At 43.6% G+C, this 17497-nt stretch overlaps 1 protein-coding gene across 1 annotated transcript in view; it reads right to left on the bottom strand.

Annotated features, from left to right (window-relative positions):
- PAPOLG (poly(A) polymerase gamma) overlaps positions 1–16369 on the bottom strand; it is a gene marked incomplete at its 3' end in the record, with an annotated part of 33169 nt that extends 16800 nt beyond the window's left edge. The window contains exons 1-8 of the mRNA XM_084625310.1: positions 16342–16369; positions 13825–13983; positions 13679–13745; positions 11466–11547; positions 11271–11380; positions 7085–7138; positions 1834–1945; positions 120–209 (exon numbers count right to left, since the gene is read on the bottom strand). Of these exons, the coding sequence (XP_084481436.1) occupies positions 120–209; positions 1834–1945; positions 7085–7138; positions 11271–11380; positions 11466–11547; positions 13679–13745; positions 13825–13983; positions 16342–16361 (694 nt within the window). The 5' untranslated portion in view covers positions 16362–16369. The remainder of the gene's footprint in view (positions 1–119; positions 210–1833; positions 1946–7084; positions 7139–11270; positions 11381–11465; positions 11548–13678; positions 13746–13824; positions 13984–16341) is intronic.
- Between the last annotated feature and the right edge of the window lie 1128 nt (positions 16370–17497).

The raw sequence follows: 17497 nt of genomic DNA, 5'->3' as shown, positions 1-17497 counted from the left end.
ATATTCCTTAAGTGATTAGAAATGTTACTCTCAGCCTTCAGTTATCTAGACTTTTCATGAACTTTTCAGGAACAATTAAGCTTCTGGGTAGAGATCAAGAATGATTGTGTTTTACTCACGTTTTGCCCACAGTTTAATTGCTCTAAGGGTTAGTCTGAAGTTCTCCTTGTGTGGCACTAAATGCAGAATTTCATCAGTAACTCTGCAACCTGCAAGAGATTTAAATTGCAAATTTAATAATCTCAGCTTTTTACTAGTTTACCACTTTAGTCTTGTTGAAAGAGTTTCTAAAGTAAGCATTGTATAACAATTGCTTGTATAAACAAAATCCATATTTTACTACTGTAAATACGGTTAGAGGACACGTTAGTAGTCTCCAGTATGCACCCACATACCTTGTGAATATAACAGGTTTTCAGAGTTTAGACTGCAGCTATAATCAACAATTTTTTAACAAGTGAAAGTCCATTCTGCATGAGATGGGGGGGAAGGGAGGGAGGGAGAAGAGGAGATCTGAGAGCCAAGTTGGTCAGTTTTAACAGCCATACACAATTAGACAGAACTCAGGACTGTTGAGTAATGAGGTTAAGCTCTAAGTATCAGAAGACTGCCTTTGCTTTAAGTAATTCATAGCAATAGTTACTTTTATAGGTATCACCTCATGTCAAGTGCTTTAGCCATTTATGACAGGTTTCAGAGTAGCAGCCGTGTTAGTCTATCAGCAAAAAGAACGAGGAGTACTTGTGGCACCTTAGAGACTAACAAATTTATTTGAGCATAAGCTTTTGTGGGCTAAAACCCACTTCATTGGATGCATGCAGTGGAAAAATACAGTAGGAAGATGCACACAAATGAAAAAATGGGTGTTGCCATACCAACTAGAACAAGAGTAATCAGTTAAGGTGAGCTATTATCAGCAGGGGGACAGGACTTTTGTAGTGATAATCAGGATGGCCCATTTCCTACAGCTGACAAGAAGGTGTGAGTAACAGTAGGGGGAAAAATAAGCATGGGGAAATAGTTTTACTTTGTGTAATGACCCATCCACTCCCAGTCTTTATTCAAGCCTAATTTAATGGACACCATAAAGAATATTTTTTTCTTATTGCTTATTTTTTGCCCCCCTCCCCCGTTACTCACACCTCCTTGCCAATTGTTGGAAATGGGCCATACTGATTATCACTACAAAAGGTCCCCCCCCCCCGCCGCTGATAATAGCTCATCTTAACTGATTACTCTTGTTATAATTGGTATGGCAACACCCATTTTTTCATGTTCTCTGTGTGTGTGTATATATATTTTTCTTACTGTATTTTCCACTGCATGCATCCGATGAAGTGGGTTTTAGCCCACAAGAACTTATGCTCAAATAAATGTGTTAGTCTCTAAGGTACCACAAGTACTCCTCGTTCTTTTAGCTATTTATATACAGCAGCATTGGCATACATCTCCCCCTGTAGTGGAAGAGGCAACCAACTGGCATAAGCACAGTGAACAAAGAATCAGGAAAATGTTAGGTATTGTCAGACATTTGCCCTACTCATTAAAGTGCCTAATATCCAGAACTGACAGAACCTTGATCTATCCAGATTTTTTTTTTTTTAAACTTACCCATCACTGTGGTATCTAAATACCTCAGATCTCATCCAATAAAGCATACAGGAGAATATTAGGAATCTATGCAAGAGGAGTAATGTCTTTTTTGTACAAACTTGGAAAAGGTAATTTGTAAACAAAATACATGTCTATTTCTAATACAATTTAACATTTTACAAAATATTTTCTTATCCCACATGAATGAGTTATCAGATTTAAGATTAAAACAGAAGTTACCATTTAAGCTTCGTATACATCTTATATCCAGGCTTCTTAGACGCGAATCATCTCGAAGTTCCAAGTTATCAGAAATAGTCTGTACAGCCAGTCTTGCAAACACAAGATCAATCTTAGGGAGAAAAATTTAAAGTGCATTATACTTTGCATCTATAGAGAAGTATAAGCTGAAGTAACAATTTTAAATTCTCCTCAACGAATGCTACAATTACGCAAATCTGGAGAGTTTACCACCAGATTATTAGGATTTAGTGCATTAGATATATCAAGAAAACAGGACATACAGCTGTCAAGAAGTATGTTTCATGGTGGGGGAGGAAAACCATTTTTGCTTTGTTTGAAACTTCACATCTTTTCTTTTGACAGGAAAGGCCACTCTCCCCTTCCCCCCCCCCCCCGCCCCCTTTTAAAAGGGAAGAAGCCATTTTGCTTATAATTTAAGTTTCAAAACAAAATTTAAAAATTTTCAAGTAGTGGAGGTTTTCTAAACAAATTGACATTTCATTAAAACCAAAAATGGAACTTTTCTATGCGAGACTTCAACCCCTTTCTTTAATTAAAGAATTTGACCAGCTCTGCTATACATGACTAAAGGCTGGATAATTTTCTTTCTGCATTAATGGTTCTTGTGGTATTACAGATACTGTGTTTATTTTGTACTTTCTACAAAAACTTGTCTTTTCATGAAGAGAATAGTCTTTAAATACACAAAGTCAGCTTTAGAGTTCATATTTTGTGAGAAAGATTCAGGACCAGATTCTTCAGCCTGTTAAAGCTTCTTTGAGCCACCAGAGCATCACATTCTCCCTACATCTGGGAATCCTTGAGTGATGTAGAACCACAATAGTAACCTTATGCAACCCCCTCCTTGTGACCCAGCATGTGGGGCATGGTCAGGGTATTTGTGGGGCTGATCCCTGCATTCAGGAAAAGCTAGCATAAGATACACAGGTCTTCAGACCCCTATTATGCAGTAGACCAGCACATCTGTAATCAGGGGAATGCAAGGGTAGCTTAAAGCAATCTTTGCCCATGCTCCTCCCATTAACTTGCACCAGGTAAAGCTCAGCTTGAAGAATGTGGGCCTTGAACTTTATATCCTTTGCTATGGCTATGTAGCCATGTGTGCTTCCCCCCCCCCCCCCACTATGTCAAGAAGTATTCTAGACTCAGACAAGGGAGATTTGCGTAAAGAAAAAAAAAGCAGCAACAATTACCAGATGCTGTTTTCAGTAGGAATGTAAAAGATTTACTGGTAAGCATTACGTTTACTGTTAACCGACCTTAACTGTTACCTCCGCCCCCCTGCCATGCCAGGCTGGCCGGAACAGCCACCGGAACCCCCACTGTGCTAGCCCGGCCGGAGCGACCTCAGTTAATGATATAATTTTAATAATTTAACCAGTTAACTTTAACCGATATTTACATCTTTAGTTTTCAGTACCGTTTCTTAATTTCGTCCTCTGAATTTTTAGATGTTGATTTAGTCACGTCAGCAACACTATACTACTCTGCCAACAGTTGCATTTTTCTTGGAGGCATCTGCCCATCAGAGCAGATGTACTGCTCTGAGTATTCTGACTTGTCTTGTCCATATATTAAGGCAATATAGCAATACAATTCATTGGGGGGTGGGGGAGGGGGAAAAGAGAAGAGATAAATAGCAGTCTGGTCTACTTGTATGAACGTAGTGCTTAATCTCAAGGAAATAAGGACCCAAAATACAATATCTTGCTTAGATAGCGATCCATAACAGGAAAGACTCAAAAAAACCTCAGTCGTTACCTACATTTTCTGAAACTCCCTCTCATTTTGCAACTCCTGTTCCTTGATGCATATTTAGTATTTAGACAGTTTAAGTTGGATTGTAAACAATAAGCTACTTTTGTGAAGAGTTAAAGTAGAATATACAATATACAGTGCCAAGACCTTCTGGTGATGTACCGTGTAGGTATTAACACTAGAACATGTATCAATAGCACTCTGATCCTCAGACACACCACTGACTTCTGACAGCATTCCCCGCAACTGGCAGATACTGTGAACCAGGACTTAAATGAGGAACTTTTAGACAGTCTTTGTTTGGCATTACTGTCTCAACTTTCACTCCTCAAACGTTCACGTTTGTCCTATCTGGCTCTCTCGCTGTTTAAGCAAACCGGTATTTGCAAAAACCGGTTAATTTGCCCAGCTAATGTATTCAGCCACCTCATGTGGCTCCCTCTGCACAGCTCCAAGAGTTGCTGGAACGTGAAGGATGACCCATCACTCACAGATCTTGGGAGACAGGCCAACCTGAAGCAAATACTCACCAGCAACCACACACCACACAACAAAAACACTAACCCAGGAACCTATCCTTGCAACAAAGCCTGTTGCCAACTGTGTCCACATATCTATTCAGGGGACACCATCATAGGGCCTAATAACATCAGCCACACTATCAGAGGCTCGTTCACCTGCACATCCACCAATGTGATATATGCCATCATGTGCCAGCAATGCCCCTCTGCCATGTACATTGACCAAATTGGACAGTCTATACATAAAAGAATAAATGGACACAAATCAGACGTCAAGAATTATAACATTCAAAAACCAGTCAGAGAACACTTCAATCTCTTTGGTCACTTGATTACAGACCAAAAAGTGGCAATTCAACAAAAAAACTTCAAAAACAGACTCCAGCAAGAGACTGCTGAATTGGAATTAATTTGCAAACTGGATACAATTAACTTAGGCTTGAATAGAGACTGGGAGTGGATGGGTCATTACACAAAGTAAAACTATTTCCCCATGTTTATTTCTCTCCCCCACCCCCCGCACTGTTCCTCAGATGTTCTTGTTAACTGCTGGAAATGGCCCACCTTGATCGTCACTACAAAAGGTTTTCTCCCCCCCGCTTTCCTGCTGGTAATAGCTCATCTTAAGTGATCACTCTCCTTACAGTAAAAAGAAAAGGAGTACTTGTGGCACCTTAGAGACTAACCAATTTGAGCATAAGCTTTCGTGAGCTACAGCTCACTTCATCGGATGCATTCCAATGAAGTGAGCTGTAGCTCACGAAAGCTTATGCTCAAATAAATTTGTTAGTCTCTAAGGTGCCACAAGTACTCCTTTTTCTTTTTTCTGGAGACAAAATCCTGCTCTGGGTCTTTGGCAGACTGGAGCAAATGAGCCACTTACCTCCCTCTGCTGGAATATAGTAGCCAACCAGCAGGAAGCTAAGTGGCTACAGCAGAGAAGGGACAGTAGCTGCTCAGCACACATCTGGCTCCCACCAGAACTATTCCAAAGAACTGCCTTCCTCTGCAACACTCTCCACTCACTGCAGTGAGAGGTAATTCAAACACTTCATTTTAAGAGTCTGTGGCTCAGGGAACACACTTAATTTAGAAGAAAAATGAATATTTAATTCAGTTTCCTTGAAGGGTCACAAGCAGCCTCAGGGACAAACTGGAAACTCCTGTTCTAAAAGATGGCAAGTCTCTTCTGCTTCACTAATATGAAGTGCTCTTCCTTGAAAGTCCCACCATGTTTACTCAAGTCAATTCATGCTATACACTGCAGGGGCAGAGGGGAGATGAAAGGGGGTCACTGAGTAGGAACGTGTGTATCCCAAAACCCTAGCTCTGATTTTCATCCTGCAGATATTTTTTTCCACTAAGGCCTAGTCTACATGACAGTTAGGCAGCTTATGTCAACCTAATTATGTCAGTGTCTATGCTACAGCCTTGCTCCCGATGAGGTAAGTGCCCTACCACACCGACATCATAACTCCACCTTCACGAGAAGCATAGGACTCACGTCCATGTAATTAGGGCAATGCAGTGTCTGCGTTACTTACCTCAGCTGTTGGCTGTCTGTCAATTTCATGGCAGGAGCCCTGGGAGGCTAGACCCTGCTCCTGGCTGGGAGCTGGGGCAAAAAGCCCTGGGCTACCAGGCCCTGCTCCCCTTCCCTACCAGGAAATTGACAAGGCTGCTCTGCTCCCAGTGGGGAGCTGAAAAACCTTGAGCAGCTTCTCCCCCCTCTCGCTCCTGATGGGAAACAGGGATGGGGCAGCCCGCTGGGACCCTGTGGGGCGAGCTTCCAGCAGAGCTGAGACACAGGCCTCTGAGCTCCCCACACTGCCTCTCTTAGTTCAGTGGAAGCACTCCTGGTGAGGACATGCAACACTGACTCAAGGAGGGTAGTGTGGACATGCACCACAGCAGTAATTACTGAGGTGGCTGTCAATCAACCTAATATAGCTCAATTTACATTTCTAGTGTAGACATACCCTAAAATAGAAGTTTAGTGTAATGCAATCTGGGGAAAAGGCATGGCCCACATGAGAGCCTGACTAACTTTGTAGTAGTTTAAAGACTTGTCTAGGTGAACATTTAGTATGTGGCAAGCTGGGGTGTGAATCTAGCCCACACTAGGGCAATCTGTTCAAGTACTCTGCTGACATACATTAACAGTGTTAACACACTGATCTGGTCCTCTTTGAAACAAGACTGTTAATTCGTATCAGCAGGGGGCACACAAACAATGAGACTGCAGCAAACTAGTGTGTGAATCCAGCCCACCCCAGCTTGCCACAAACTAGATGTTTGTTGAGACGAGCTCTTAGGGTATGTCTACACAGCAGTTAGACACCTGTGGCTGGCCTGTGCTAGCTGACTCGGGCTTAGGCTGTGGAGCAGTTTCATTGTTGTGTAAACTTCAGGGCATGGACAGGAGCCCGAGCCCTAGGACCCTGCAGGATGGGAGAGTCTTAGTACTCAGGCGCAAGCCTGGAAGTCTACACAGCAATGCAACAGCCTCTCAGCCTGAGTCTGCTGACTTAGGCCAGCCGTGGGTTTTTCTTTGCAGTGTAGACATCCCTTAAGGCTGGTCTGAAATGCAGCATGCATCAAAGTGCTACACTGCAACTCCCCCATGTGGACACTGCTGGCAAGAACTAAAAGGCACCTAGCTCATGTTAACATAGTCCTAACCCAAGCTAGGTGCCTTTTAGTTCATGCCAGCAGTGTCCACATGGGGGAGTTGCCGTGTGGCACTTTGGTGCATGCTGCAATTCACACCCCGTAATCTGAACTGCAGAGCTGTGTACACAAGCCCTTAGACTTTGGAGTACTAATGAATAACCTTTCAAAATAGTTTGTTGTGCCAGTGAGACCAGAACCAGTGATAGATCATTCAAATTCCAAAGCAAAAAACCAATCATCTGCATTTTAACAAGACACTAAACTTTAATTCTTACCTCAATACCATCAAATTCAAACTTGATAACTGGTACATACGCATCTTCTATCGCCTGTAAAGCAGGAAGGGAAAATGCCTAATAGTTTTTGCATTTTTAAAAAGCAAGTCTTGTGTTTCACCTCCTGACCTTTTGTTCCCCCCACCCCCCAGGGCGTAAGGCCAGAAAAAGTATTTCAGCAATATTTAAAAATACTAACACAAATCAGTTAGCTAGACCACTTTGCATATATGCAATACAATACTTAGTTAAGTCTTCCCATTTCTCTTGGGAAGGTGGAAAGTCCACTTTTTTTAAAAAAGGGTGTTTACATTTGTCTACTGTAATCAGTAAGATTGCAACTGGCAGCAGTTAATGCTCAGCTACCTTCAAAGTTGAGAAAAGCTTTGTTTAAAATGCGACTCCTCTAAAATTTAGATGATTACTTGGATTGCCTTGAAATTTGGAGTACATGGAGAACATAAGAATGGCCACACTAGGTCAATGGTCCATCTAGCCCAGTATCCAGTCTTCTAACATTGCCAAATGACCAAAAGGTAATGAACAGAACTGGGAAACTTCAAGTGATCTATCCAGTCATCCAGTCCCAGCTTCTGGCAGTTGGAGGGATACCCAGAGCATGGAGTTGCATTTCTGACCATCTTGTGTAATAGCCATTGATATCCTCCATGATATTATCTAAATTTATTTAAAATTTTTAACAGTTCTACTTTTGGCCTTCATGACATCCTATGGCAATGTGTTCCACAGGTTAATTGTAAGTTGTATGAAACGCACTTCCTTCTATTTTAAACCTGCTGTCTCTTTAGAACATCGGCTGGCCCCGTATTATGTGAAGGGGTCAACAACACTTCCTTATTCCCTTTCTTCACACCATTCATGATTTTATAGACCTCCCTCATATCCCTCTTAGTCCTCTCTTTTCTAAGATGACCAGTCCCAGTCTTTTTAATCTCTCCTCATATAGAAACTGTTCCATACCCCTAATAATTTTTGTTGCCCTTCTTTGTACTGTTTCCAATTCTAATATATCTTTTGGGAGATGGGGCAATAAGAACTGCATGCAGCATTCAAGGTGTGGGCATACCATGGATTTATATAGTAGCATAATGATATTTTATCACCTCTTCCCTAATGGTTCCTAACTTTATTTTGATGGCCATTGCACATTGAATGGATGTTTTCAGAGAGCTATCTACGATGACTCCAAAATCTCTTTCTACAGCTAATTTAGACACCACCGTTATATAGATTAGTTGGGTTTTTTTTTTTAAAAAGTGCATTTTGTTGCACTTAATATTGTATTTCATCTGCCATTTTCTTACTCAATCAAGTGAGATCCCTTTGTAACTCTTCTCAGTCAGCTTTTGATTTAACTATCTTGAATAATTCTGTATCTGCAAATTTTGCCACCTCACAAGTCCCAGTACAGGTCTTTGGGGGAACCCCACTATTTGCCTGTCTCCATTACTGAAACTATTTATTCCTACTCTTTGTTTCTTATCTTTTAACCAGTTACTGATCCATCAGTAGACCTTCCCTCTTATCCCATGATGGCTTAGTTTGCTTAAGAGCCTTTGGTGAGGGACCTCAAAGGCTTTCTGAAAGTCCAAGTACGCTATCATCCACTGGTTCACCCTCATCCACATGTTTGTTGACACCCTCAGAGAATTCTCATAGATTGGCAAGACATGATTTCCCTTTACAAAAGCCGTGTTGAGTCTGTAGGGATATGTTTGTAGAAGAGTATAATTTAGAGATGCTCCCTCATAAGGGGTATTATGAGCACAAGAATTTGGGAGATGTGCCCTGGAGACAGGCATTGGGAACACCAAACTGGCTGTGTGCAGCAGCTCACTACAGAAGCTCTCCAGTTTGTTTTATTAAAGTTTTATTCCTCTCTCATTGAACGGTTTGTTATTTAATGAACCCCAAGATCATTACAGAGTCTTCCCCAATATATCACATTTATCTAGGTGTCTCATACTTCTGTTCTTTATTATGGGTTCCACCAATTTGCTAGGTACTGAAATTAGGATTAGCTTGGGGGGGGGGCCACTGGGCAGAGTTACTGAACCAAGTTTAGGGTCATTTTCCTAAGATACAGCTTCCCCCCACAAAAAAAAGCTTTTCTTAAGGTTGACAGAGTTAGTCAACTTTTTTGCACAGGGAATCAAGCCATGGCTCTGATCATGTGCAAAATGGTCTCAGCTACTTGACATTTACTCCAGCTAGTACAAGGCACCCACTAACCCTTTGGGGGGAGCAAAACTGAATAGTATTTCCCAGGAAGCTTAGCTCTCTAGAGATGCACATGCCTAATGCTCACGTGCCAACTGTTTACACTATGCATGTGCGGAAAGTAGGGTGACCAGATGTTCTGATTTTATAGAGACAGTCCTGATTTTTGGGTCTCTCTCTTATATTGGCTCCTATTTCCCCCCACCCCCTCCCAATTTTTCAATACTTGCAGTCTCATCACCCTAGTAGAAAGAGAACCCAAAAGGCGTGTTAGCCAGCCACAAGGCACAGGACCTGAGCAGCTCAAAGGAACATATTACTACCACTGATCCTGAGCAACACCCAGCATAGTAACTTCTAATCTTGCCGTTAGCCAAAAATATAAGTAAAACAGGACAAAAACATAAGCATGTTTCTAAAAATCTGCCTCTGTCAAAGGATTTTTTTTTATTTTGGAAACATGTATTCTGAGTGCACTCAAACTATCTTTGAAAAGAAAAATATTACACAAGGAAATATTTCCTGGGAGGGGAGGAAGATACATGGGGATGGGTGGCAAGGGAGAAGGGTTGGGGACTCGGGATGAGGAGCAGGTATAAGGGGCAAGGTGAGGGATGACATGGAGGTGGTTGGCGAGACTACAGGAAGGAATTAAGAGTGGGGTGCTTGTCAGTCCCATATTCTCCTTTCCCTTATGCGTGCCAGGATCTAGGAGACACCTGCCCATTCACCTGAAATGAATGGAGCAGTTCACACATCTGAGCGTTTGATTCAGGCTATATTATATGTTGCAGGTGATAGCGGCAGGAGAAAGACACACCAGCTTTCTCTCACATGCTTCAGTTTACTGTAACCATTATGGAATTAAAAAAAAACAAAACAAAACAACCTATCAGTTACCCAGTTAGTTCAAATGGGCAAAAGTCTGTGTGGCAGGTTTAAAAGTTCCAGTCCTGCTGATGACCCTGTGGACATTAGTATAATGCAATATGAGGGAGTTTGTTTTTTCCATTTGCCTTTTTTTAAAATTATTAATTATGGGAAGTTATAAAAAAAACTATATTGCAACCTTAATGCTCTTTTAAAATCAAACATTCAGAATTTAGGAAATGCCAAAATTAAGGTTGCCTGTGCAACCTTAATTTGACCCCCTTGTGTGCCTGCATGATACAGTTTTAATTAGTTTTTTCTGCAGGACCCTTGCCTCATTCAATGCACAAGATAGACATGCTCTGAGGATGAATTGGGGATGTACATTAAAGGAGGCTGTTCCTATAGGACCCCTGCCTCATTCACTACGTGCCTTCTAGCTTCTGCAACATGAGGCAGGGGACTGTAGGAAAAGGAAGGACGGTTTCCTGGTTAAAGCAGCTGAACGCTGTTCTGGATAACTGGATTCTATCCCTGCCTCTGCTGCACAGTTCCTATGTAAGCTAGGCAAGTTACTTGTAACCAAAAATTTCACTAAATGTGTGTGTTCCTCATTGTCTGGATGCCCAACTTTAGACCTTGGTGCCTGATTTTGCAGAAATGCTGAGCATTCAACTGCAAGTGAAATCAATGGGAGCTGTGATTTAAACATGTTAAGTGCAGTATAATGCAAACCATGTAGGACATGCTTTTTCTCAGGGTCTCTCAAATTGGGCACTCAAAATTAGTGGAAATTTGTAGAAAGAACATACTATGTGATCATCTAGTTAACCACTATTATAATGCATATACACAAATGGGTTGATTAAAGTTGCACAGGCAACTTTAGGTAGGAAATATCAGAATACTTGACTTTGCAACCTTAGTGTTTTAACAGCGTTGTGTGTACAATACTATTTGAAGACTACTGTCAGCAACTGTAATTTTGTGAAATTGGTCAATTTAAGCATTCCAGTTGACAGTGTCCCTTTAACATGGACAAGTTTATTACTCTGAATACAAGTAGAAAACTTACTCTTAAATTCCTGATTCCATCTTGAACCTTTAGCTTTTCAAAGAATGACTGAAAGAAATCTGATCTTTCCACATGTCTAGGAGCAACACAAAGAGCATCTATGTCAGCACCTGCAAAAATATCCCATATATCTTCAGTTAATCAAGCAGTTAGTCTGAAACAGTGTATGACTAGACACTATTAAAAACAACATACCTTTGGTGTGTACTCCAAGCCTATAGGAGCCAAATGTGAATATTTTTCCACCAACAGTTGCTACAACTGAAGGTGGGAGGTTCTATAAAGAGAGCAGAAATACGAGTTTAAAATACAGCTCTTGGTTCCCAGCGTCTGAAGCCCTACAAGCTATGCTAGCACTTTGAGAGAGCTTAAGTTGGCTTGTTTTGACAATTAGTAAGATTTCAACACATAAAGGGCAGTTACTACATGTGAAATAATTTAAGATCTCAGTAATTTCTAAATAAAAATAAAAATAGCTATACGTGGGGACATTAGCTTAGCCTTCCTTAATGAACAGCAACATACTGATGGCTCAGGTACAAAAGGTGGTCACTGGAGTAAGAACTTTTTTTTACCCCTTTCCTACCAATGTTTTCTAGCCAACTGAAGTAACAGCAATATGAAATCATGGTGGCAGTCATTTCCTGAAGGATTTACAAAAATACAATGGACGCATTTATTACTATAGAAGTAACATCTCCAGTGTAGATAAGAGATACTTCCATTTATGTGAATCTGAAGAGCCATGTAATAAATTAAAGACAGCCAGTGTAGGATATAAACTGGATCATAATGGATATATTCTGAGAACTACAAGTAGTTATTTCACTGCCAGACTGAGATACTTTTAAAACTTTAGTCAAGGCTAGAATGTCACTCTCTGCTCCATAGGGAGGCTCAGCAGGATTACATTTTAATTAATAACTGTCAGTAAATGACAATTTTGGTTGATGCCGAAATTGATGAAAAGCTATCAATCCTAACAGTGGGCGTGCCCGCTGGGATCAGGTGTCACTGGTCTTGCAGCCATGCAGGGAGCCCTCTGAAGCCTTGCGGTTACTGGAGCAAGTGGGTCTGCAACAGCAGTGCTGCAGAGGGCTCCCTGCACTGCCTCAGGCCTGGTGGCACCTGATCCTTGCAGGCAAAAGGAGCGAGGGGAGGGAGGGAGGCAGGCCGGCTGTGGTTTTGGCAGGGCAGAGCAGAAACCCCTGGTCAGGGCTGCAAGGAGGAAGCAGTGGTAGTGGCCGCCTTGCTGCTTAACACTTCCTGCCCAGAGACAACTTCCACACTGCTGGCTGGGGACTGAGTGGGGCCAGTCACACTTAATTTCCACAGGAACAAGATGGAGAAAGGCTGCGGTCCTGGGCTGGCTGAGCAGAGCCCCCTGACCAGGACTGGGAGGAAGAGGAGCCATCCCAGGGCAGGAGACATTTAGCAGCAGGGTGGCCTCCTCCTCACAGCCTTGGCCAGGGTTTCTCTGCTCTGACCCACCAGGATCCCAGCCTTCCAGGGGTCCAGTGTCACCAGCTCTGTGGCCATGCAGGGAGCCCTATGCAGCTGCGCTGCCACAGCCCTGCTCACCTACTCACCCACCAGGAGCGTGGGAGCTGTCCCGAGATGGGAACTGTTGAGCAGCAGGGTGGCCTCGCCCACTGCTGGGGCTCTTCCTCCTCTTTACAGTCCTGGCAGGGGGCCTCTGCTCTTCCGGGCCAGGATGGCTGCACCCATCCCCACATCTTGTGCCCCGGTGGCTATGGGCCTTTGGCCACACCAGGAGCCCCCTGCAGCCCTGCTGTCAGAACTACCCGAACCCTCACCCAACCCCCGTAATTGTAAAAATAAAAATAGTTAATAGAAAAAGATCTTTAAAATATTGATAACATCATGAAAGTTAGATAATAAAAAAAAATTCATTTCGCCAGGCCCTATACTCATTAGATAAAGTTATCTGGTTCTAATTTGTATTGATAAACACAGATGATTTAGTTATGGCCAATTTACAAATTCACTTAATTGCCAGAAAAAGGCTTAAGGATCTAGGTAGGGTGACCAGATAGCAAGTGTGAAAAATCGGGACGGGGGTGGGGTGGGGGGGTAATAGGAGCCTATATAAGAAAAAGCCCCGAATATCGGGACTGTCCCTATAAAATCAGGACATCTGGTCACCCTAGATCTAGGTAGTTAAAATCTTCCAAGCCTTAACTTGAGTGACAATTACTACAAGCCTATTGCCCAATATGTAGATGGAAAAAGTTTATTATTCCTTTGCAGAAAGTCAGAGGACAGACTCCAGAATACAAGATTGAGAATTATCACTATGAACGCAAGAAAATAAGTTGAATAGTAGAAATAACGTACTTGTTTTCTTTTAAAATTGTTTCTTAAATTGCAAATTTAAAAATGTTTACCTTACTCTCACTGAGTTCCGAAATCCATTCTTTGACTAATTTATTCAATTTACCAAGAACAATCAGCCTGTAATGAGAATCATCATTAGACTTAGTTTTTAAAATAGATTCAAGCAATGTGTTTCAATTATATTAAAAAGTTATACCTGTGATTTAGTTCTTTTTCATCTTCAAATACTCCAAATGGCTTCATGGCTTCAATTAATTTCTGAGTGTAAATATAATCTATTTCCTTAGGAGGAGTCAAGCTAATTGGAGATGTTATTCCATAGTGCTTCTGAGGCTGATTCTCCAGCATAGAATTTCTGTTGAAGGAAACAGTAATGTTAAATATAACCAATGCCAGAAATGGTACTCTTACTGTAGTCCATGGTTATACCACTTTAGCCTACACTTTCAAAGCCAACCTCTGCTTTTTTACCCACAGTGGCAAGAAGGTGCAAAGTCGGAAGCCAGACTTAATCCTGAGTAAAGGGAAAGTAATGATTATCCATGAGCTTATCCAAATGCAAGAGGTCAAAATAATGGCACTGCAATGATAATGAAAGCATTATATTTTAGTAACCAATATAGATTTAGGAGGAAAAGAAATTTACTGCTGCTATACTCAAGACCTTAATTCAAGCCATTTACATATAGAGTCAGGTGAAACGTTGCATTTAACATGTGCCAGACTGACTTGAGTTTTCAGTGGCTTTAACAGCAGGGAGCCTTGTCTATGTTAGATTTGTCAGTGATATCACACCTTTATATCCTAGTCTAGACAAAGCCTAAGTGATATTTAAAATAGATTTCAGAGTAGCAGCTGTGTTAGTCTGTATTTGCAAAAAGAAAAGGAGTACTTGTGGCACCTTAGAGACTAACCAATTTATCTGAGCATAAGCTTTCGTGAGCTACAGCTCACTTTTCATTCAGTGGAAAATACAGTGCATCCACTGAAGTGAGCTGTAGCTCACGAAAGCTTATGCTCAAATAAATTGGTTAGTCTCTAAGGTGCCACAAGTACTCCTTTTATTTAAAATAGAGTTTGCCATCAATTTTTTAAAATTACCTTTTTCCTAACCTAGACAAGGCTGAACTCAGCAGAAGATGAATAAAAAAAAATGAATGGATGGGACCCCATAGCCATCACTGAGAACAGACCTTGTTGAGTGTGACACAGGCCCAATGAGGTTTCCCACACTTCCTTAGCAGTAATGTATGGACTGGGCAGCATTCCCTCTAATTTTTTAGGTCCAAATATGGAATGAATATTATGTGCACCAATATGGAGGTGGTGATGTGCATCTCCTGGAAGCAGGTGCCAGGTCCCTGAAGCTCCGTGGTGCATGGGCAGCCAGGGAGGATCCACGCACTGCCCCCACCCAAGGGCCAGCTCTGCAGCTCCCATTGCTCAGGAACCGCAACCAAGGGGAGCTGTGGGGCCGGTGCCTACAGGCACAAGGGCAGCATGCAGAGCCTCCCATGTGCCTAGGGGCCGCAGGGACCTGGAGTCAGCTTCCTGGGAGCTGCGGTAAGCGCTGCAAGGACCTTGCGTCCCTAACCCCCTCCTGCACCCCAACCCACTGCCCCAGCCTGGAGTCCTCTCCTGCACGCAAACTCCCTCCCAGAGCCTGCAACCTGGACCCCCCAACCCTCTGCCCCAGCCCTGAGCCCCAAACCCCTCATCCCCAGCCCCACCCTAGAGCCCACACCCGCCCCCAGACCTCAACCCCCTGCCCCAGACCAGAGCCCTCTCCCACACCTTGAACTCCTCATTTCTGGCCCCACCCAGAGCCCTCACACCCAGCCCAGAGCCCATACCACCCTCCTGCACCCCAACTCCCTGACCCAGGCCAGAGCCCTCTCCCCAAACCTCTCATCCCCAGCCCCACCAAAGCCCACACCCCCAGTCAGAGCCCTCCCCCCCCACCCAGACCCCAATCCCCTGCCTTAGCCTGGTGAAAGTGAGTGAGGGTGGGGGAGAACGAGCGGGGGTCCAGGCCTCAGGGAAGGGGCAGGGGTGTTTGTTTTGTGCGACTAGAAAGTTGGCACCCCTACTCAACTTGTGGGGAACAGGAAGTGCATGATGGGGGGGAACTTAGTTGTCCAGAACTCCCCACACAGATCCTGTCCCTAGCTCCCTTCAGTCTTTGGGAGGAAGTTCCCCCAGACTCTGGCCTGCTGCCCCCTCCCAGTCCTTGGGGGATAATCACTGACCCAGTTCCACTTGTTCACTGGTGGGGAGACTCCCTCACACAGACCATTGCCCTCTGCCCCCACTCACTGGGGATTAATTTGAAACTGGTGACTGTCTTGTACCTGGAGGATTTTGCTTTAGAGAGAACATGACCTAGGTCTACTTGGCAGCAATACATACCAGCATGTCAGGTGTGGGATTCCCCGGTTTGGGGAAAGGGTCCTAGCCACATGCCTCTGCACAAACACCAACCCTCCTCCTAGCAGTCAGAGTTAACCCCTGTGAAAAGTACCACACAACAGTAGAACACCACTTATCTAACCCAGGCAAAGTCAGGAGTAAATCCAGGGTAGAATTTCTAGCAGACATTACAGCTCCAGAACAACATACACACCACAGCCCTGACCTCTAACCTAGCAAAACACACTCAGACTTTCTGCCCCACAGCGATGCAATCCCGCCCCCCCCCCCAGGTCAGTCCAACCTGTCCACACTCTCCGACATTGGTCTGCGCTGAGAGCTCAAAATGGTGGGTGGGACCCATGTGGGCACAATCACCCATACAGCAGCTGGCTCTCCTTCAAGCAGCTCTTAGTTCTGACTTCGCACAACCCTGGGCTTCAGCATCTTTCTGTGCTGCTTAATTCCATCTGGGGCAGCTCCAGCTTCTTTTGTTCCCCCTCCAAACTCTGCTCATTGGCTCAAACCCTCCCAGGTGGTCTGTTAACCACTTGCGTCCTTGTTTTGGAGTGCATTGCCCCCAATCAATCATGTTTCATTGTCCTGTACAGGGAGGTGGGGGAGGAGAAGGCGGGGGGGGGGAGAACAAGGGAATGGAGTTCTACCGCCCTCACAGGGCACAGGCATCCCTCCCAAGAGCTGAATCACCTAAGCGTAAAGCCATGTCTGCGGAGAGCTTGCATCATAGCTCTGACAGGCATGAGCTGCCCTACTCATCTTAGTGCTAAAAGAGATGCCTGTGATACTTTGAATGTTAACTATTTCAATGCCCAACAAAGCATGAAAGCAAGAAGTGGATCATATTGAAGCTCTAAGCAATCACTGAAACTCTTTTCAGTGCCATCAGCTTGGGAGAGAATATTTCTCCATTGCAGAGTTAACTTGTGCATTTACTCAGGTGTTGCTCCAACCTGTACACACAGATCCCTGTCACTCTAGGTTGGGGTGCTTTAAACACAGGTTAACAGACAGCAGATGATGAGTAAAACAAATGGGCTGAAGGGACCCCATAGCCATCACTGGGGAAAGACATAGTTGAGTGCAAGACAAAGAGCATTCCCACACATGCTTATCAGGAACATGTGGACTGGGCTCAGTCAGTAGGAAGGTGAGACACTGGCCTCAAGCAGACACCCCCTCCCCCCATCTCCCAAAAATGGGGAGGAATGGATGTGAAGCAGCATGATTGGATGGAGGGGAGCGAAACAAGCAGGCATTAAAGAAGGGTCATATATGGTTTTCCACAGCAGAGCTCCTCTGGGGCCTCACTTCGCCCTGTCTAAAGCTTCGTAAATGTGACCATGACCCTGGACTGGAGGTCCCAGAAAGAGTGGCTGAGTCCAGGAACAACCCCGCCAGACAGCCTGGAGAAAAAGCAGAGGCTTGGGAAAAGCAGCCAA

The sequence above is a fragment of the Lepidochelys olivacea genome (genome assembly GCF_965140295.1).
Source record: "Lepidochelys olivacea isolate rLepOli2 genome assembly, chromosome: 3".
Lineage (NCBI taxonomy): Eukaryota > Metazoa > Chordata > Testudines > Cheloniidae > Lepidochelys > Lepidochelys olivacea.
Note: the sequence above shows the minus strand (reverse complement) of the source record. Positions and strands in the feature narration are given on the sequence as shown.